At 47.9% G+C, this 22,651-nt stretch overlaps 1 protein-coding gene across 6 annotated transcripts in view; it reads right to left on the reverse strand.

Moving 5' to 3' along the window:
• LOC140390388 (myosin light chain kinase, smooth muscle-like) overlaps nt 1-22,651 on the reverse strand; it is a 612,875-nt gene that overhangs the window by 308,925 nt on the left and 281,299 nt on the right. For all 6 annotated transcript variants that reach the window (XM_072475553.1, XM_072475527.1, XM_072475536.1 and 3 more), the window contains 2 exons: nt 17,087-17,290; nt 10,757-10,891 (listed from right to left, as the gene is read on the reverse strand). In XM_072475553.1, the coding sequence (XP_072331654.1) occupies nt 10,757-10,891; nt 17,087-17,290 (339 nt within the window). The remainder of the gene's footprint in view (nt 1-10,756; nt 10,892-17,086; nt 17,291-22,651) is intronic.

Consider the following 22,651-nt stretch of genomic DNA (forward strand, 5'->3'; position numbering starts at 1 on the left):
GCCGGGGATGGCGTCCCTCGTACATGCCGGGGATGGATGACCGCGACAACACGAATGAGTCGTGTACACTGCCTGGGTGACGGGCGCAGACGTGCAGGATCATCATGCGGTGGTCGCAGACCACCTGTACGTTCATCGAATAGGTCCCCTTCCTATTAGTGAACACGGCCCTGTTATCTGCAGGTGGCCGCACGGCGACGTGCATCCCATCGATCGCGCCCTGGACCATGGGGAACCCGGCCACGGCAGAGAAGCCCACGGCCCGGGCATCTTGGCTGGCCCGGTCCACGGGGAAGCGGATGTAGCGGTGCGCCATGGCATATAGGGCATCTGTCACTGCCCGGATGCACCGATGCACCGATGTCTGCGATATGCCGGACAGGTCCCCACTCGGTGCCTGGAATGACCCCGTTGCATAAAAGTTCAGGGCCACCGTAACCTTGACGGACACGGGGAGAGGGTGTCCCCCGCCAGTGCCACGCGGTGACAGGTGTGCCAGCAGGTGGCAGATGTGTGCCACGGTTTCCCGGCTCATCCGGAGTCTCCTCCTGCATTCCCGGTCCGTGAGGTCCTGGTATGACTGCCGGGGCCGGTACACACGGGGCGCCCTCGGGTGGCTCCGTTGCCGTGGGGCCACGACGTCCTCCTCCCCCTCCTCGTCCTGTCGGTCAGGTGTCCCTCCAGCCTGGGCGGCTGCCGCCTGCCCCTCTGCGGCAGCCTGCGCCGCCTCTCTGGCACGCTCCTCCTCCTCCTCATCCAGGGCAACATAGACATGAGCGGCTGCCACCACGGCGGCCAACATCGCTGGATGATCTGAAAACATTACGGCTTGGTGGGGGGGAGGGGAACGACGACATGTCATCATTGCCCATATCCCCTCCTCCCCCCAGCCAGGTGGCATGGACCGCATGGGTCCAACTGTTGGAGGCTGGCACCTGGCCAGGTGGACCAACTCACTTGCCCTCCCATCCCCCTCCTCGGCACGGACCCCCCCCAACCTCCACCCCGGCACAGACCCCCACCCAACCTCCACCCCAGCACGGACCCCCCCCAACCTTCACCCCGGCACGGACACCCCCAACCTCCACCCCAGCACGGACCCCCCAACCCCCAACCTCCACCCCAGCACGGACCCCCCCCATCCCCCTCCTCGGCACGGACCCCCCCCAACCTCCACCCCGGCACGGACCCCTCCCCAACCTCCACCCCAGCACGGACCCCCCCCAACCTCCACCCCGGCACGGACCCCCACCCAACCTCCACCCCAGCACGGACCCCCCCCAACCTTCACCCCGGCACGGACACCCCCAACCTCCACCCCAACACGGACCCCCCCCCAACCCCCAACCTCCACCCCAGCACGGACTCCCCCCCAACCTCCACCCCGGCACGGACCTCCCCAACCTCCACCCCAGCACGGACCCCCCCCCAACCCCCAACCTCCACCCCAGCACGGACCCCCCCCCCAACCTCCACCCCAGCACGGACCCCCCCCCCCAACCTCCACCCCGGCACGGCACGGACCCCCCCCAACCTCCACCCCAGCACGGACACCCCCCCAACCTCCACCCCAGCACGGACCTCCCCCAACCCCCAACCTCCACCCCAGCACAGACCCCCCCCCCCAACCTCCACCCCAGCACGGACCCCCCCCCACCCTCCACCCCTGCACGGACCCCCCCCAACCTCCACCCCGGCACGGACCCCCCCCAACCTCCACCCCAGCACGGACCACCCCCCCAACCCCCAACCTCCACCCCAGCACGGACCCCCCCCCAACCTCCACCCCAGCACGGACCCCCACCCAACCTCCACCCCGGTACGGACCCCCCCCAACCTCCACCCCAGCACGGCACGGACCCCCCCAACCTCCACCCCAGCACGGACCCCCCCCCAACCTCCACCCCAGCACGGCACCCCGGGTCGGAGAATCGCCGGGGCCTGGCGTGAATCCCGCCCCCGCCGGTTGCCGAATTCTCCGGCACCGGATATTCGGCGGGTGTGGGAATCGCGCCACGCCAATTGGCGGGCCCCCCCCCGGCGATTCTCCGGCCCGCGATTGGCCGAAGTCCCGCTGCTGGAATGCCTGTCCCGCTGGCGAGAATCAAACCACCTCTTTTACCGGCGGGACAAGGCGGCGCGGGTGGGCTCCGGGGTCCTGGGGGGGGCGTGGTGCGATCTGGCCCCGGGGGATGCCTCTATGGTGGCCTGTCCCGCGATCGGGGCCCATCGATCCGCGGGCGGGCCTGTGCCGTGGGGGCACTCTTTTCCTTCCTCCTTCACCATGGTCTCCACTATGGCGGAGGCGGAAGAGACCCCCTCCACTGCGCATGCGCGGGGATGCCGTGAGCGGCTGCTGATGCTTCCGCGCATGCGCCGCACGGCAAAATCATTTCCGCGCCAGCTGGCAGGGCACCAAAGGCCTTTCCCGCCAGCTGGCGGGGCGGAAATCAGTCCGACGCGGGCCTAGCCCCTCAAGGTGAGGGCTTGGCCACTCAAGATGCGGAGAATTCCGCACCTTTGGGGCGGCGCGATGCCGGACTGATTCGCGCCGTTTTTGGCGCCGGTCAGTGGACATCGCGCCGATTGCGGAGAATCCCGCCCCTGATTACTGATGCTCCAGCTAATAAAACAGTTCAAAACCACTCATAATGTGGACAATCTCTATTAAACCACACCTTAACCTTAAAATAAAAGGAAAATACTGCAGATGCTGGAAATCTGAAATAAAAACAGAAAATGTTGCAAAGACTCAGCATCTGTGGAGAGATAAACAGAGTTAACAATTTGAGTCTGTATGACTCTTCTTCAGCTCTGATACTGCCAGACCTGCCTCAGTGCCTAGATTTGGGAAGAGAATTGGAACCGGTGACCTATGAAGATTTTGCATGACTTCCTTGCTTTTGTACTCTATACCGCCAGCAAATAAAGCCAAAGATTCCATTTGTTTTTTAAAATTGTTTAATCAACTTGTCTTACTGCCTTTAAAGAATTGTGCTTGTGACCACCACCCCATGTCTCCGTGTTATGTTATAATTGTACCATTTTGTTTACATTGTCTACAGTTCCGATCAATTATTCAATGATTGGAGACTAGTTTACACAGCTGAATTAACATTGTGAGCTTTATTACACTTGTATCAAATTCCAAAGACAACACTTGCAAGCTGTGCGCACCGTGTCAAAAGTAAAAATGCTGGAAACTGTATTTTAAAATGGATTTTTGCTTCCTCAGACTTCATAAGAATTTGACTGCAGGGTTCAACTTATGGAAATCCTATGTTCAACTTATACAAATCACTGATTCATGGAACAAGAACAACAACTTGTATGTGTCTTTAGCATCGTAAAATACCCCAAGGCACTTCACAGGAGTGCTGACAGACAGCATTTGACACACGGTCACATAAGGAGATATCACAGGGATAGGGGAGCAACGAGGTCTTAGAGGAATTGGAAAACAAGGTTGAGAACTTCAACATTGAAGTGTTGCTTCACCAGAAGCCAGCGTAGGGCAGCGAATGCAGGGCTGACAGTCAAACAGAACTTAGAATGAACAATAATATTAGCAAAATGCTGAGGATGCTGGAATCTGAAACAAAAGTAGAGAATTCTGAAAAAACTCAGCAGGTCTGGCAGCTTCCATAGGGAGAGAAAACAGAGTTAATGTTTTGAGTCCGTTTGACTATTCGTCGGAACTAAAAGAGAGGGAAAATGTGTTGAATATTATACTGTAGCTGGGAGAGATTGCAACAAAGATGAAGCAAACTTAAGTACAAGAGCTTGATGACCCGATATTGGGGAGAGGGGAGGGTTTTTGCATTGAGATAAAATGCTTGGGATATTTTAAAAAGGGTTTAAGATGGAAGAGAACGGTCACAGTGTAAAGTTGTTTGAACTCTACTTTGAGTCCTGAGGCCTGTAAGATGCCTAATCGGAAGATGAGATGTTGTTCCTCCAGCTTTTGTTGAACTTCACTGAAGCTCTTTGTTGGCCTAGACAGGGAAGGTGCTGAATTAAAATGGCAAGCAACAGGCGGTTTGGGGTCACAGGAAATGATGGTGTTTTGCAAAGCAGTCATCCAGGGTGTGATTTACCGATCTCGTTGTGTCCAACAAATGTGGACCAGGCATAATGGCACTGGGGGGGCTCTCCCAGGTCTTTAGAGACCCCCAACGTGGTTAGCTTATGGGCAGGATAGCACCCTGGCACTCCCGCTGGCATCTGTGCACATTGGCTGCCAGCCTGGGACCCTGGCACTGCCAGGTTGACCAGCTGGCCCGGGTGCCGGGTTGCCTGTGCTAGTGGTCGGGCCTGGGGTGCCTTGTCCATATGAGGTGGGGTGTGGGGCGACTCGCGGACCCCGTAAGAGGTAAATTTGGTGCAGTAGTGGGGAGATCCGGAGGGCGCTGTGCGATCCCTGAAGGGGACCGAAAGATTGGGACGGCCTTAACAAATGGTGCCTCTAACTGCAAGTTGTCTTCCTGAACTGGCGAGCTGAGCTCATCAGCGCAGGAAATGATATAAGTGCAGTGTTGTTGGGCGTTCCCCGTCTAGGCCAACAAAAAGGCAAATGCCGTTGAACAGCGGGATGTTTAGCACCGAGAATCACCCTGCTAAACGTGCCTAAAATAGGACTCTGCTTGCGTCCCAGTCTGCATTTTACCTCTCCAATGTAGAGGAAACCATATTGGGAGCAGCAAATACAATAGGTCAAATTGAAGGAGGTGCAAGTGGAACGCTGCTTAACATGGAAGGAGTTTTGTGGCCTTGAATGCTGAGAAGGGGGAGTTAAAGAGGCATGTGTTGCAAGGGAAGGTGCCATGGGAAGGCATTCTTTTATTTTATTTCAGGACTTAGAGTTGAGAGACGGATATCAGCATTTTAGTGACCTCAGGTTTATAGAGGGTAGAACTTGTGAGGTTGGCCAGATGGGCATTGGAATGGTCAAGTTGAGAGGTAACAAAAGCATGAATGAGGGAATCAGCAGCAATGAGTTGAGGAAGAGTGAAGTCAGGCATGGGGGAAGAACCAAAGACAATGGGCGGTATTTTCTGGCCCACCGTTGCAGGTTTCCCTGCGTCGGTTAGATGCAGTGAGCCAGCCAAAGGTCCATTTACTTTGGCAGGGTCAAAAGAACCTGTTGTTGTTGGGACTGGAGAACCCCCACAATGGCTTCCACCTTCCCAATGCTTCAATGGAGGACATTTCTACTCATCCAGCATTGGGTGTCAGAAAGCAGTCTGGCTATTTAGAGACAGTGGATCTCGGCACGGAAGGAGGTGACTGGATCCATTATGCATGTACCAGTTTCTGAACTAGTTACCAATTTGTCCCATTTTCATGCTCTTTATCACTAGCCCTAAAAATGTTTCCGTCTTAAAATATTTATCCAATTCTCTTCTCAAAGTTATTATTGAATCTACGTCCACCGCCTTTTCATGCAATGCAAATCACAGCATCCTGCAGAGCAAGAAGGGAAATCTCCTTGATTCCTCTCTGGCTTCTTTGCCATTGAACTCTGTTTAATTACTGACCCTCTTGCCAGTTAAAACAGCTTTTCCCAATCTACTCTGTCAAAACAATTCCTCCGAAATGTGAAGCCCTCTATTGAATCGTCTCTTAGCTATTGCTCTATGGTGAACTTCTCCAATTTCCACAACTGAGTTCCCCCATCCCTGGTGCCATTTTGTTACATCTCCTCTGCAACCTCTCTAAAGCCTTTGAATCCTTTCTGATTTGGTGTGCGGAATTGGAAGCAGTGCGGCAGCAGAAGGTTGTGAAATCTGCTCCCACTTGAGATCGCATTGTTAACGCAATGTTACACTGGCTAGCTAATTAATGGCCATGCAGCACGAAACACGCTCTGTGAAAAGTTGAGGGGTGGGGGGGCAGGAGCTGGGAAAAGGTAGGGTGCAGGATGGCGCATCCAATATGCCCCCTCAGGGGGACAGCCGCTGGATGCAGCTAAAATGCAAACGTCGCCTGGCCAATCAGATGCCCGCTAACTGTCCTGGCAGATGGGCATCTTAAAATCCCAGTCAACTGCTGTTTATTTGATTTAAATAGGCTACTTGATTGTTGATGGGAGCATTTCTGACTCACACCCGCTAACTAAAATATTGTGCAAATGTGCGATGATGCCAGGGCATGTGCCCGAAATCTTCTCGCAATTTGTTATGCGCTTTCAGATTGGCTGCACACCTGCTCGTGCAGGATAGAATTCTGGCCCATAATTTTCATTCTTTTGTACTTCATGCCTCTATTAATGAAGCCAACGATCCTCTATGCTTTTTGCAGCTTTCTCAACTTATCTCGCCATCTTCAAAAATGTGTACATGTTAATCCCCAGGTTCTATCGTTTCTTACATTCTCTTGAGAAATATTTAATTTTTAACAATATGGGTGTGACAGAGTCCCCTGGCATGCAAGATTAGCCAGGTGTTTCCTGGCACTCGGCCATGTGGGTAGATCGGGGGCTTCAGCACTTAGTTCCACTCGCCGGAACTCCTCAGTCCAATGAGAGATCAGAACATCATTTTTAAATGGCACCCGATCTCTCAAGCGCCCGACATGACCCCCAAACCACAACTCACTACAAGAGTTCCCCAGGCCCCCCTGCACCTGCGCAGGGCACACTGTGGCCTGATCACGTCCATGCAAAAAATGCCAGCTTGGCACCTTGGCAGTGCCAGCCTGGCACCTGAAAGTGCTGCTGTCAATTGACATTGGAAGTGCCAGGATGCCACCCAGATGGTACTGCATGCATGCCCAGGTGGCACCAGCAGTGCCAGGATATCAACCTGTTCAGAGGGCATTCATCTGGGGCCTCCAATCTCCTGGGAGACCCCACAAGTGCTGTTGCACCTGGTCCCCATTTGTGGAGACCAGCGCTGAATGGCACTTACCCAAGGTCTCCAAGGCAAAGGAGTTAGATCCCATGCCTTGGATAGATCTCGGGAACGCATATTGGAGTGAGACTAGCTATCTCAGTCTAATATGCAGATTTGCCAGAAACTGATCCCACTCACATTGGGCAGGATTCATGTTGCGACGTCGCGCGAGATCGCGTTAGATCTTGCAACCTGTGGCGAGCCGGGTAGATCCCGGGAGTGGGATCTCCTGGCATCTATCAATCAAGTTGTGCCACACCGCGCTGCTTTTCGGGAGCAACGCGGCTGGTAGATCCCGCTCTATATCGACATAAAAGATCTGGAACACCTATGTTGTGCTTCATGCCGATCACTTTTAATTTACAAAGATACATTCTGAAGAATAAAAGTTTCTAACTGGTTTCAAAAGTCACATTTAAAAGGGGGGAAAAAATAATTTCCAACTTATCTCTTTCGACCTTTAATTGATCACATGATCTGCTCAAGAAATTAATAATAATAATCTTTATTGTCTCTAGTCTCTAATTGTCCACATGGAGGCACAGCAAAAGAGACCTTGTGGCCTCAGGGAAACACCATACTTGCACTTCAACAATAGAATTACGAATTCTGTGTTACATGGGGTGATGTTCCTGTCCTCATAAAAGAGCATATCCTCTGACTGAGCAAAATTGATTAGAAAAACTCATACATGTGACAGGAAATTTAGATAGAATGCAGTATATTCAACAAGAGGTTTATTATAATCAGCCAGAAAAGGCACCAAACAAAGTTTCCTAAGTATAAACATTGCTGAAATGTTGAAAATTCAAAGTCAAGTGCTGTGATTAACATTGTGACATGCTGAATTTCATTATGAATCCAAAAATGCTCCTCTTGGTTTGTACAGGAAGAACAAAAGAAGCAACAACTTGAATAATTAGATAAAAACTGATAGCAAGAAAGTCACCCCGAGTTCTCTTTGAACTGCAACGTGGCACATTATTATAAACCCATGAGGTGAAACAGAAGCCAACTGTGATATTATTGTGAAAGCGTCTCTAAAGGACACAGTATCGCGATAGATTGGAGACTCCTTCTGGCATTGTTTTAGAACTACACCAAAAAGAAGATTCAATTCTGCAGTAAATTTGAACACTTTTTACAAAGTTCACAATGATACATCTATTGTAGGTAAGGATCTTAAATTAGAGCATATGGTGCATTATTTTTAAAACCAAGAAAATAAAGTGGAAGAAATCTTTAAATTCCAGTTGGAGTTCCTATAAGGAAATCGCGATCAAAGGAGCACTGATGAAAATCTCAAAGCAAAGCTCAAGATTGTGGTGTTAAGAATGTAGCTGGACTTAATTAATGTCACAACTCTCCTTTATTTCTTTGCTGATTCGCCAGCTTAAGATCATGGATTTGAGCATAATCACAAATGTGTTGTATGAATGGTTCATACATAAAATACATGAGGGGCAGCACGGTAGCATTGTGGATAGCACAATTGCTTCACAGCTCCAGTGTCCCAGGTTCGATTCCGGCTTGGGTCACTGTCTGTACGGAGTCTGCACATCCTCCCCGTGTGTGCGTGGGTTTCCTCCGGGTGCTCCGGTTTCCTCCCACAGTCCAAAGATGTGCAGGTTAGATGGATTGGCAATGATAAATTGCCCTTAGTGTCCAAAATTGCCCTTAGGGTTGGGTGGGGTTACTGGGTTATGGGGATAGGGTGGAGGTGGAGGTGTGGACCTTGGGTAGGGTGCTCTTTCCAAGAGCCGGTGCAGACTCGATGGGCCGATGGCCTCCTTCTGCGTTGGTCGGGTAGGCAATTAGACTTCTCAAGATGCGGTTCCAGTGCCTGGACAGGTCGGGGGGTGAGCTCTGCATTACAGCTCCCAGAGGGTGTCCCGCATCATAGTGGTCTGCTGCATTTTGTACAATCTGGCACTGCAGTGGAACAAGCAGCTGGACCAGGAGGAGATAAATGAGTGCCACATCTCCTCGGATGAAGAGGATGTCAAGGAGGTCGGCAGGGGGCAATCCGCGGAGGAGGAGAAGGAAGAATCTCGGGTGATGGCCAGGGTTCTCATGCGGCACAGGACTATGTGAGTCCTCAGAGGCTCTTAGTTTGGTGATGACCAGGACTAGGATGTGAAGACCTGTCCCACAATGCGGTCTGACATCCTCTCACTACTGTGGTACCTGCGAGAGTCATCATGATGGTGGTTACGTATTTGGGAAGGTGCTAAAGTGATTGGGCGGACACTACAGGAGAATGATAATGACTTGCAGTGAGGACAGAGCGATGCTCCTCTTATCCTCCGCAAAATGTCTGACTCCTGCCTGAGAGTGCTGAAGTGACCTGTCACTGAATGGGGTGATCTAGGCACTAACAGAGTCTGAATGGCACATCTCAGCTGCAACTGCCTCCTCCGAGTTCAGGGTGTTATTCTACAGCTCCCCACGAGGTGGACAGACTCTCAACATGTTTACAGTCCTTGGCATCATTATAACTAAAGAATACTGGCAGACGGGAGAGGCCTGATCATTGTTGTTGGGGGAGGCGTGGGTGAACCTTCCATAGACAGGGGTTTGGGGGGAGAGACTGGAGAGCCCATGTCAGCAGCGGTCTGGCTTTACTGCGTCGCAGTGTGGGAGATAGGAGAGGCATAGTGCTGCCATTCTAACACCACACAGGGTGAAGGCGCCTAATTTGTGCGGGGGTTTATGGAGCATGACACTGTGACATGACATCGTGGGGATCTGTGTGCGTGAACAAAGTGATTTTTAATACAAGCGCGATATTACAATGGCGACTTATCTTCACTAATGCCTAGGTTCACCCGTGCCCACTCGGTGCATATCGTTTCTTACTCTTCCTCACCCTCCTACCATGTCGAGGTCTACCCCCAGGATTCACAGCTGAGGTTGAGGCAGCCTGCTGACTTCCATGTCCTGTTGCCTGAGATTACCTTGCCAGACATTCCCTGGGGGGCCTGGAATTACTTTCAGGCTGCACTGGTGTTGCAATGTTGCCCACCTGAGTGTGCGAGACTGGAGGTGTATCGCACATATGGAGGGGGTGTCAGATGGGCTGGACACTCCAAGAGTCTCCTACATGAAAGGCCCTGGGCTGCGCTCCTGCTGATCCTCTTCCCTTAGGGTGCTCCTGCGCTCCTGGACTCCATCATGGGATGGAGCAGCAGGTGGAGTGATATCCAGAAGCCCCACCAACATCTGGTCCTGACACTCGTGGATTCATACCAGTGCCTGCACCATGCAATTGAAGCCCTGGTCGACGCCATTCAGAGGTTTGGTGAGTGCTCCCTCCTTGAAACGTGATGCTGTCTTTCTGGCAGACACCCCCACTCCCCCGACTGGATTTGGACCACGTGCAGGGCAGGCTTTTAAAAGGAGCGCCCCACTCACTGATTGCAGAGATTACGTTTTCCTGGGGCGAGTGAATCAGAGGCAAGTCGCTATGAGCACGGCGTGAATCACATAGAAAGAAAAAAAAATTCTGTCAAAGAGGCTGACTGTCCAATGAATTTTGTCGGGATTCTCCAGTTTTCTCACCTGGATTGCCACTTTGAAAAAGTATGTGAAAATTCCGCCTATAATGTTTGAATATCAATTGAGCATTATTTCCCAGTTTGTTGTGACACCGTCTGACACAAGACAAAGTATTTTACTGTAAATCCAAATCTGGCTGCATCCTGATAAGTGAATTTCAAAGATCTCAAGCTATCCATCTGCGTTTTAAATTTAAACTTTAGTCCCAGAAATTGGCATGAGAGATGTTTTTATTGAATGACGAATGCTTGAATGTTAACCAAACTACCTCTTTGAATCAGTTCCTGTGGAGATGTTTTCCTTACCATTCACAAGCCAAGTAATCTGAGGCTGAGGTTTGCCATCCAGAGAGCACTGTAGAACAAAATCCTGACCCTCGCTCACTTTGCATTCCTTCAGTACACTTGTGAAAAATGGTGGCACGTCCTCTTCCTGAGAACCTTAAATCGATTAATCAAAAATAATCCATCAATACTATATACCTACATTTTTTTTAATTTGCATGCTTTAGATGAGTAATACAGTCCTCACACTGGAATTCATATGGAATAGAACTTCTCATTTAAGTAAAATGTTACTGTAGGGATCACTTGAAGCGCTTGGCAAGTAGTGGTCAAGTTGTTTCATTTCAATTAGTTAACAATCTCTTGATGGTAAAATTCAGATATTACAACTAACATGCAGAAGTTACAAGATGGGATATAAATGTGCTACATTTAATGCATTTGTCAGAAACGTACCGTTTTTAGCAGAAGCATTAACCCATATATTTTAAACAGACTCATGTTTCAGCTGAAGAAGTGGAGACGAGATACATGCAGATACATGCAGATACATCCCACAATGTTAATTTCAAGCTCACACAAGTTACCTTCCATTTAATTTTATTTGGTAAATATGAAATCATACAACTATGCTACAAAATCAGAAACCCTTGCCGGCAGCATAAAAATGATTGTTGTTAATATTAATGCGTGAGCAGATTATCTGCATAGGGAGCATTCCTCTGCTATTTTAATGTGGGGATAACCAATTTACCTTTAAAAGAGCTAAAACTTCTGCAAAAAGGCATGTCATGTGAACAAATAAAGTATTCGTCAGGAAACATGACAATCAGGAATTTCTATGCTTATATTTTTGACTGTCTGAACTGTAATGAGGGAATTTATTCACAGAACTCACACATTAAAATTAACAGACTAACTCTTCGCTGGTGTAGCCGGGCTAATGAAAAAATTAGAATAATAGTGAATAAATATTGTGTTGCATGCTTATTTCCATTAATATTCTCAAACAATTTAAAAATGACCACAATAATTCATTTTTAACACAAACTTAATTTTTATTATGATGTGGAGATGCCGGCGTTGGACTGGGGTGAGCACAGTAAGATGTCTTACAACACCAGGTTAAAGTCCAACAGGTTTGTTTCGAATCACTAGCTTTCACAGTGCAGCTTCATTCACCTGAGAAACGAGCTGTGCTCCGAAAGCTAGTGATTTGAAACAAACCTGTTGGACTTTAACCTGGTGTTGTAAGACTTCTTAATTTTTATTGATCCTGAAAGACCTATGTTCTGACTAAAGTGGAGATCATTAGAACATGAGTAACAGTGCCACATGGAAGTATTTATTCACAAAAACACATACATAGCAACATTAATGACCTTTGAAATTTGTGCAGAATGTTGACTGAAATTAATTTCAGTCCTTTTAGCACTAGTATTCAGGCACAAGGACAGGGGGATAGGATGGTGAGGTAGCAGTTTTCTAGAGCGACAACTTTTATCCTGGTCCCACTGCAAAGGGCACAGGAAAATATATCAAGGGGCTACAATAGATACGGAGACTAATGGCAAACCATATGGACCTTCTAAATACACTGGCTTTGAATCAGATGGAAGAAGGAATTGTTGATGCTCTGGGGCAGTGATGGATGATTCAGGCAAATATCTCCTCGATAAGCAACTGTCTTTTGCGTGGCAAGATTGTGAATGTGCAGCAAACACTTATGGGTTTTGACACTCTAGGTTGCACTGAAGGTCTCATTTGGAGCAAACTAGGCAGTGGAACCATTGTTTCTGGCCGCCAAAGCTTTATTCTGTCAGAGCCTATGTTGTTACATGTCTTAGATTACATCCGCATTCTGTGTCTATGTTCCTGGCTGCTGCTGGTGGTCACAAAAGAAATTGAACATAGAGAGACTGAGAGAATTTCCTGTTGAAAGCAGTGCTGGTTAACGCGGATAAGTGTGAATTTATCCACTTTGGTCGAAGAAACAGAATGGCAGAGTATTATATTAGTGGCAATAGATTGGGAAATGTTGATGTACAAAGGGAACTTGGGTGTCACACCAATCACTGAAAACATACAAGCAAGTGCAGCAAACAGTGAGAAAGGCAAATGTTACATGACCTTCATTACTAGAGGATTTGAGTACAGGAGCAAGGATGTCTTACTGCAGCTGAACAGGGTCTTGGTCAGACCACACCTGGGGTGTTGTGTGCAGTTTTGACCTCCTTACCTAAAAAAAGGTTCACCAGATTGATTCCTGAGGAGAGTTTGGGTCGTCACGGCCAGTATTAAGAACAAAGAACAACAAAAAGTACAGCACAGGAACAAGCCCTTCGGTCCTCCAAGCCTGTGCTGATCATGATGCCCTAACCAAAAAAAAAACCTTCTGCCCTCAGGTCCGTATCCGTCTATTTCCTCCCGATTCATGTATCCATCCAGATTCCTCTTAAATTTGCAAATGCACCTGCTTCCACCACAACCTCTGGCAGCGTGTCCCAGGCACTCACCACACGCTGCGTGAAAAATGTACCCCCACATCTCCCTTAAACTTTCACCCGCTCACCTAGAACCTGTGCCCCCTTGTAATTGACACCCTTGGAAAAAGCCTTTGACTATTCACTCTGTCTATGCCTCTCATAATTTTGTAGACCTCTATCAGGTCTCCCCTCAGCCTCCGTCTTTCCAGTGAAAACAATCCCAGTTTATTCAATCTCTCCTCAAAGGCAACACCCTCGAGACCAGGCAACATCCTGGTGAACCTGCTTTGCATTCTCTCCAAAGCTTCAATGTCTTCCTGATAATGTGGTGACCAGAACTGCACGCAATACTCCAAATGCGGCCTCCCAACTCTTGTACTCAATGTCCCAGCTAATGAATGCAAGCATGCCATATGCCTTCTTAATCACCTTGGCCACCTGTGTTGCCAGTTTTAGGGAACTGTGAACCTCCACGCCAAGATCCCTCTGAGTGTTAATTTTCCTAAGGGTTCTGCCATTTACAGTATAATTCATACCTAGATTTGATCATCCAAAATGCATCACCCCGCATTTGTCCGGATTAAACTCCATCTGCCGTTCCTTTGCCCAAGTCTCTAGCTATATCCTGTTGTATCCTCTCACAATCCTCGGCACTATCAGCAACTCTGCCAATCTTCATGTCATCCGCAATCGTATTGACAGACTATCCACATTTTCCTCCAGATTATTTATATATACTACAAACAACAGAGGTCCCAGCACTGATCCTTGTGGAATACCACTAGCTACAGACCTCCATTCAAATAAAACACTCTTCCACCGCCACACTCTGTCTTCTCTAACCAAGCCAGTCCTGTATCCATCTAGCCAGCCCACTCTGAATCCCACGTGATTTTTGTTTTTGTTCCAGTCTGTCATGTGGGACGTTGTCAAACGCCTTACTAAAGTCCATATAAACTGCATCCACAGCCTTCCCCTCATCAATTTTCTTTGGCACTTCTTCAAAAAACTCAATCAAGTTGGTCAGACATGACCTTCCCCGCACAAAACCATGCTGCCTATCACAAACTAGTCCATTTCCCTCCAAATGTGCATATATCCTGTTCCTCAGTATCTTTTCCAAAAGCTTCCCCACCACTGATGTCAGGCTCACCGGCCTATAATTTTCTGGATTGTCCCTGCTTCCTTTCTTAAACAAGGGAATAACATTGGCTAGTCTCCAGTCCTCTGGAACCTCGCCTGTGGTCAAAGAGGATGTGAAGATATCTGTTAAGGCCCCAGCTATTTTTACCCTTGCCTCCTGCAGTAACCTGGGATAGACCTCACCCGGCCCCGTGGCTTGTCTACCTCCTTTGATATATTGACGTTCTCAAGAGGGTTCACACACCTATCCCTGACCTCAACATCCGTCATGTCCATCTGCCTGGTGAATACAGATACAAAGTATTCAGTAAGAATTTCACTCACTTCCTGTGGCTCCACCCATAACTTCCCTCCATTGTCCTTAAGTGGGCCTACTTTCTCTTGCTACCCTCTTGCTAATAATATATACATAAAAAGCCTTGGTTTCTCCTTCACCATGTTTGCTAAAGACATTTCTTGGCCCCTTTTAGTCCTCCTAGTTCCACGTTCAAGTTCCTTCCTACTTTCACTGTACTCCTCAAGTGCGTCATCAGTTTTTAGATGCTTGGACCTATTGTTTGCTTCCTTTTTCCCTTTGACTAAGCTTATAATTTCCCGTGTCATCCTGGATAGAGTGGACGTGGAGAGGATGTTTCCACTTGTAGGAAAATCTAGAACCAGAGAACACCATCTCAGATTAAAGGGACAATCCTTTAAAACCTAAAGGGCAGCACGGTAGCCTTGTGGATAGCACAATTGCTTCAGAGCTCCAGGGTCCCAGGTTCGATTCCGGCTTGGGTCACTGTCTGTGCGGAGTCTGCACATCCTCCCCGTGCCTGCGTGGGTTTCCTCCGGGTGCTCCGGTTTCCTCCCACAGCCCAAAGATGTGCAGGTTAGGTGGATTGGCCATGATAAATTGCCCTTAATGTCCAAAATTGCCCTTAGTGTTGGGTGGGGTTTACTGGGTTATGGGGATAGGGTGGTGGTGTTGACCTTGGGTAGGGTGCTCTTTCCAAGAGCCGGTGCAGACTCGATGGGCCGAATGGCCTCCTTCTGCACTGTAAATTCTATGAATCTATGAAAAAACAGAGATGAGGAGGAATTTCTTCAGCCAGAGGGTGGTGAATCTGTGAAACTCTTTAACGTAGAAGGCTGTGGAGGCCAATTCGTTGAGTGTCTTTAAGACAGAGATAGATAGGTTCATGATTAATAAGGGGATCAGGGGTTATGGGGAGAAGGCAGGAGAATGGGGATGAGAAAATATCAGCCATGATTGAATGGCGGAGCAGACTCGATGGGTCGAGTGGCCTAATTCTGGTCCTATGTCTTATGGTCCCCGAATCCTGCCATTTCTATCCTTCATGTTTGCGGGGACCTGCCTGTCCTGCACTTCAATCAACTGGCCTTTAAAAGCCTCCCACATGACAGACGTAGATTTGCCCTCAAATAACTGCACCCAATCCACATTCCCCACTTCCTGTCTAATTTGGATGTAAATCACCCTCGCCCTCACCCATGGGCCACTCTTGTTATTCATTGGAATTTAGACGAATAAGAGGGGATCTCATCGAAACAGATAAAATTCTGACAGAGTTGGGAAGAGTGGATGCACGAATAATGTTTCCGTTGGCTGAGGCCCGTCTAGAACAAGGGATCATGTTCTCAGGATATGGGGTCGGCCATTTTCTGTGGAGGCCAAGTTATTAAATGTATTTAAGAATGAAATAGATAGATTTCTCAACACTAAAAGTGTCAAGGGGTTTGGGGAATGTGTGGGAGTGTGGCATTGAGATAGGGGATCAGCCATGATCATGTTGAATGATGGAGCAGGTTCGATGGGCCAAATGACCTACTCCTGCTCCTATTTTCTATGCGAAACATGCAAGGTGATGTATATGTGACCTAAGGTGCTCTGCCTCCGTGGAAATCCAGCTTTTGAAACAAATCTCTATACCCTTTATTCACGTTCACCTTTTTGTGGATAAGATGTACCCGAGTTATCGCCAGCATTGTTAGCTCCATGCCAATATTATACTTGTATTGGAACAGCTTTTCTAGGGCAGCAGCTACCATGGTGCGTTGGGCCAAATGTCTTAATTACAGCATCTTGTAAGACAACCCTGACAACCAAACTCTCCATGCATCTGGTGTTGGCCTACAGTTTCCTTGCCTGATGATTGTAGGAGGTTAAGATGGGAGGGCGGTGCCCTGACACCCTTGTGGTGGAGTGAGAGGGTTGCTCCGATGCTTGTGAGAGGGGACCACGTGTCTGTGACGGGGGAGTTCATTAGTAGTGAAATTTGGTGCGTCCTTTAAGGATGGCGCCCTGATCTCTGCCCTATCAGGCCCCGCCCCGTCCTGCCAGAGTGACGGCGGAAACCACGCTCCCAGATTCTCTGTGCACCGAGTGCCAGAGAATCTGGAGAGAAAATTCGGCTGTGCAGCTGGAGAGCTACATGCCGGTTTTCCTGCTGAAACTGCTACTCTGACAAATTATGGGACGATTCCACCCTATGTTGCAAGATTAGGTAGGGGTGGCACACTTCATTCTGAACTAAGCATACATTTGTCAAACAATTGGAGTTTTATGACAATGTGGAAGCTGCTTGTCGTCATGACCATTTTGCTGTTGTTATTCCAGTGCTACAATCACATAAACATAATCCTAATATTTAATGCACTATTAACAGCGCTTTAAAAAATAACAATATGGGAAATAACTCTATGGAACTATGCAACTTACCTTTTACACTTAGTGTCCAGGTCCTAGAAAACTGGCCTCTGCGGTTTGTCGCTGTGCAGCTATAGGAACCATTATCTGCCATATTTACATTACGAAGGCCAAGATATTGAATCCCATCCTTTTCATACATTTCAACACCTCCTTTTTCTTTCAGGGAAACTCCATTCTTAGCCCATTTTACTTCTGGTTTTGGACTTCCTGCAACTGACAACACAAGCTTAAATCAAAAATCACAACGGCATATGAAATCGCAAGACACTTTGACTTCTAATTCTAATAATAAATGCACCTTATTAATTATACTGGACGTTCTTTTCATCTAGTGGCTATTCGGCCTTGAAAATGTGCCTGCATATCCTGACACTCATAGAGGAGACAGTGCTGGTTATTACTGGGACATCCATTGCTCAGACTGTGTCTGTGCGGTTGAAACTATCAAAGATGACATTATGCTCATACCTAATCCTTCTTCTCATGTACCAGTTCCTCCTCGTTCCATAATCTCTTTGCATTAAAGCTGCAGTTGTTATAAGCAATGACCCTGCCTCCCCATACCGTGACCTTACTCTTGTGTCTTTTTCCTTTTGGATAACCAAGAAATGCAACCTGCTCTGGAAGAATTCTGAGAAGACGGTGCTGATGCAGACACAGCACAATAATTTGATTTCACGCTCGCAACTGTCATTCAGATACTGACAATGTGCCTAATTTAAAGGTTAGCTTCGAGGTAGAATCTACAGATGGCGAGATACCAGGATGCAAGCTTCAGCCAGGGCAGATGCCAACCCACTGGAGGGCAAAGTCACATATGGGCTCTGGCACAGAGGACTGTAATGGGGTAGCCCACAACATAATGTGAATGAGTATGCAGAATAAAGTACTTGGGACATTGCGAAGCCTTTTGGAAAGCCTGCAGTCAATGTCAAGGTGCATAGAGACATTCAGCTTCAACTTGGCACAAGGTGTTGCACAGAACCTTGAGCTCATTGTTTCCACTGTGGTAGTGCTGGTCAATTCTATGTGCACAAATATGGGGTCAACCATGCTGCAGCATCGAATTACCAATGTTGCACCTTCCACTACTGTGGCCATCTAATGTCTGAGTTCTGCAAAGGAAACTTCGAAAATGGTCATTCGATTGAATGCTGCCAGCAGGGCTTTAACATGCAAAAAGGCTTGCAGTCTCTGCTCAAGCAGCTAACTGGGATTACTGAGGCATTGCCCAGGGAGTGGCATAGAATGCATGGAGTAGAAACCAGCTGTCTTCTGCAGGGAGGCTGCGGTTGCCCTCTCATCACTGTCATTCTACCCGTACTCTTGATATTGCCCATCAGCCAGCCAGCCCAGATTGCTGCCACCCATGCTGAGATGGTGCAGTCTGCAGCTATGCCTTCTATTCTCAGCGCTGCACAGCGTCACCCTCCAGGAACATCTCCAGTCAGTAGCCTTCTACCAGCCATGCTGCAGCCATTGGGATACTACACTGCAAGGATCATTCGGACAGGTATGCATGAGTTATGCATTGGGTTCATCAACCATACAGTCAGAGGATAACTCTTGTCTCCCTTTGGTTTGCCGTGGCAGTTCAAACACATCTGCCACAATGTATTGCCACAGAATGACGGCATCATGATTGTTGCCAAGGTACTGGGCTTTGGTCTGCATGATTCACTGAGTACGATCACACATCAGCTGGACATTGAGGGAGTGGAATTCTGGTATAGGGTAGAATTGACATGTGGCATCCACAGAGAGATGTTTAATCATTCAATGGTACCCTGCACCACGGAGAAGCTTACAATCCAAACAAACCCTTCAACTCACAATGCTTACTTGTCTCTGCCAAGAAAGAATAAAATGGAGTTAGTTCTCATTGGAAAGAGAAACTAAGTGACCTTCCTTATGCAACAATGGAGGCAAAATGTGAACTGTTGTAAATGTCTGCAGCTCCAGCCTAGAAGGAACCAAATGCAGAGGAGCTTGTTGCGACAGCGACTTAGATAGCCTCTGAACCTGTTCTGAGGTTGCAGTTGTGGCTGCAGCAGTTGGCAGATTTCAGTGTGGGCATCTTTACTGAAACACAAATATCTTTCGCATTGTTCCTGGCTGATGTTTGGGAAAATTGCTACCTAATCACCCAGAACCATATGGCCTCCCGCTAAAAGCCCTTCAATCATCTCCTTCTCTTCCCTTTGCTTTCTGTGACCTGTCTTCATAGGAACACAGGAATTAAGAGCAGCAGGAAGCAATTCAGCTCTTTGCGCCTGCTCCGCCATTCAATCAGCTCATTGCTTCCTGATCTCAAATCCACATCCCTCCATGTTCCCCATATCCCTTTAACCCGTTTATTATATCAGAAATGTATCTATCTCCTTCTTGAAACCATTTAATGACTCAGATTGTACCGTACTATGAGGCAGCGAGTTCCACAAATTCACCACCCTCTGCGAGAAGTAGTTCCTCCTCACCTCAGTTCTAAATCTACTGCCTCTCAACCTATATCTGTGACCTAGATTGCCTTATAAGGTAGAACATTTGGTCTACGTTTACTTTATCAATCCCTTTTAGTATCCTATATACTTCGTTCAGATTCCCTCTCATCCTTCTAAACGCCAGTGAGTGTGAGCCCAAACTATTTAAACTTTCCCCATACGTCAAATTTTTCATCCCCAGAATTAATCTGGTGAATCTCCTCTGAACTGCCTCATGCCACCACATCCTTCCTTAACTAAGAGACTAAAACTGGACACAGAATCCAGATGCGGTCTCACCAACACCCTATACAATTGCAACAACGTCTCTACTTTTATACTCAAAACCTTTTGCAATAAACGCTACCATTCCATTTGCCTTTTTAATTACATGCTGTACCTGCATACTGACTTTCTGAGATTCATGAACAAAGACACCCAGCTCCTTCTGTCCAGACGCATTTTGAATCTGTTTTCCAGTTGAATAATAATTTGCTTTTTTATTTTTCGGCCAAAATGGATAACCTCACACTTATCTACATTAAACTTCATCCGCCAAATTTTGACCCAATCTCCTAGCCTATCTACATCCATCTGTAACATTTTTATCTCCCCTCCACAGCCTGCTTTCCCAGCTATTTTAGTATCATCTGCAAATGTTGCTGTTTCACTCTGTCCCTGCTTTCCCAGCTATTTTAGTATCATCCGCACATTTTTCTATGTTACACTCTGTACCTGCTTGCGGATCACTTATATAGATTGTGAACAGTTGAGGTCCAAGGACTGACCCCTGCAGCACCCCGCTAGTTATAGTTTGCCAGCCAGAGAAGAATCCATTTATCCCGACCCTCTGCTTTCTGCCAATCCTCAATCCAATCTAGTACTCTACCCCCAATCCCTTGCGACCTCACCTGCTGGCTGTCTTTTATGCTCCACCTTGTCAAACGCCTTTGGAAGTCTAGATATATCGCACTCACAGGTTCACCATTATCCACTGTGCTGGTTAAACCCTCAAAGAACTCCACCTTGCTGGTTACGCCCTCATTCTCTGTGACCAATGTTGTATTGCCAGGGAATGCCTGTTAATGCATCCATGTATGGGAACAACCACTTTGTGAAAAACTCTGAAGTTCTTCAGTACCTGTCACACAGCTCCTCCAGAGATTCGCAACTTTAAATAAATATGGAAAACGCCAAACACTTCGACAATCATGGCAACAACAAGATGAAATCAATCAGTAACAAATTGTACATAGTTGATGTTCACTTTAAATAACACTGTTATGGGGTCCTTCAGAGTGCTGGACATGTGTTCAGCTATTTAAGGTTAATCCATAGAATCCCGAATGCAGAAGGAGACCTTTTGGCCCATCACGTCTGTACCGACCCTCCGAAGGAGCACCCAACCCAGGCCCACTCCCCACCCTATGCCTGTAACCCCACCTAGCCTGCACATCTTTGGTATGTGGGAGGAAACCGAAGCACCCGGAGGAAACCCACGCACACACGGGGAGAACATGAAAACTCCACACAGACAGTCACCCTGTCACCCAAGGCTGGAATTCAACCCGGTCCCTGGCACTGTGAGGCAACAGTGCCAGCCACTGTGCTACCATGCCGGGTTAAGAGAAGGCATTTGCTGGAGCCTTGATCTCTAAAATGCCTTCACTCGATTAAATCAGCATTGCACACTGAATAATGTTACTGTTGACACCTGCATCAATATAGCATTCACTATGATTCGCCCCAAAAATGTGTCCACATGCTACAGATGCGATTTTCGAGCTCTCAGGGCAATAACATTCCAAATGTGGGTGATAATAACCCAATTTTCCAGCCAACAAGTGGCTTTAAAAATAATTTCAATGTAAAATAAATTTTGAGCATTATTAATCTTATTCCATTCTGCTGCTTGTATCAAAGCATTTTCACTGCTTTCTGCATATTCAGTTGAACAAAAATCAAACTGTTCAAGAATGTTCATTTTTTGAGTTGTTAATTTAAAGCACGTATGAAGGTGTACATAACTGAAAAAAAGTCTATGGGTAACTGTTTTATGTACTCTTTAACAAAATTATTTCTGTAAATTAAGGTATAGGATAAGAACATTAATATCTATTAAACTAATTTCAGATATATTTCCCTATGCACAAACATGACTCAGAAATTAGCTTTTTTGCATGTTAATTTATATGGCAGTTGTTATAAAGTTAACAATTGCAGATCGGGTCTGGCCTATATATAAATATATTAAAAATATATCTTTTAAACGTTGACCTCAAAAATATGCAATGGGAATATTTTTAAAAACTGCGGTAATTGTCATTAGAATGCAAATCTCAATAGAAAAAGAATTTTACTAAATTACAACAGGATCATGACTACAAATGTTCACAGTTGTGCTAATAAAGGCATGGAACATGATATGCCACTAAACAAGTGGGGCGGATTCCCTGGGCTGGATTCTCTGAGACATCGCGCCAAAATCCCGAAATGCGATCGGCCGGAGAATCGGGTTGGACGCCGAAATCGGCTTTGACCCCAGTTTCGTGCCGAATCTGAATTCTCCCGACCCCCTAACTCGACGGAATCGTGGCGCCCACTGCGCAGCCCGGAGAATTGCCTCAAGTGCCCCGACGACTGATGCTCCAGGGCCTCAGATTCAGCAGCCCAGATGGGCCGAGTTCCCGACGGCGTGGTTCTAACCACCTAAAAATTTGTGAAGCCGGCGTGCTGGCTGAGGCGATGGCGGGAGGAGGTAGAGGTTGCTGTGCGGGGAATGCGGGCTCCCGGGACGGACACCGAACCCCATTACGGCAGCCATCTTGTTGGCCGGCCACCCTGGGCGCTGGGTAAACAAAGGGTTAACGACCGTACGGATGCGTGCCGCCGCCCTCCCCGGCCACCCCACTCACCCGGCGACACTCACTGGGGGGAACACCCAGGGCCACAACCACAGCAGTCCCCAGTGAGGGCAGTGCCATCAAACGGTGGCCCTGGCAGCAGGGACGGGTACCAGGAACGAGGGTACTGACGGGGCGGGGGTGGGGGGGCATGAGTGGCTGGGGCTCGCGGTGCCAGCGGGGCGACCATG

This window comes from Scyliorhinus torazame, chromosome 2, assembly GCF_047496885.1.
Source record: "Scyliorhinus torazame isolate Kashiwa2021f chromosome 2, sScyTor2.1, whole genome shotgun sequence".
Classification (NCBI taxonomy): Eukaryota; Metazoa; Chordata; class Chondrichthyes; order Carcharhiniformes; family Scyliorhinidae; genus Scyliorhinus; species Scyliorhinus torazame.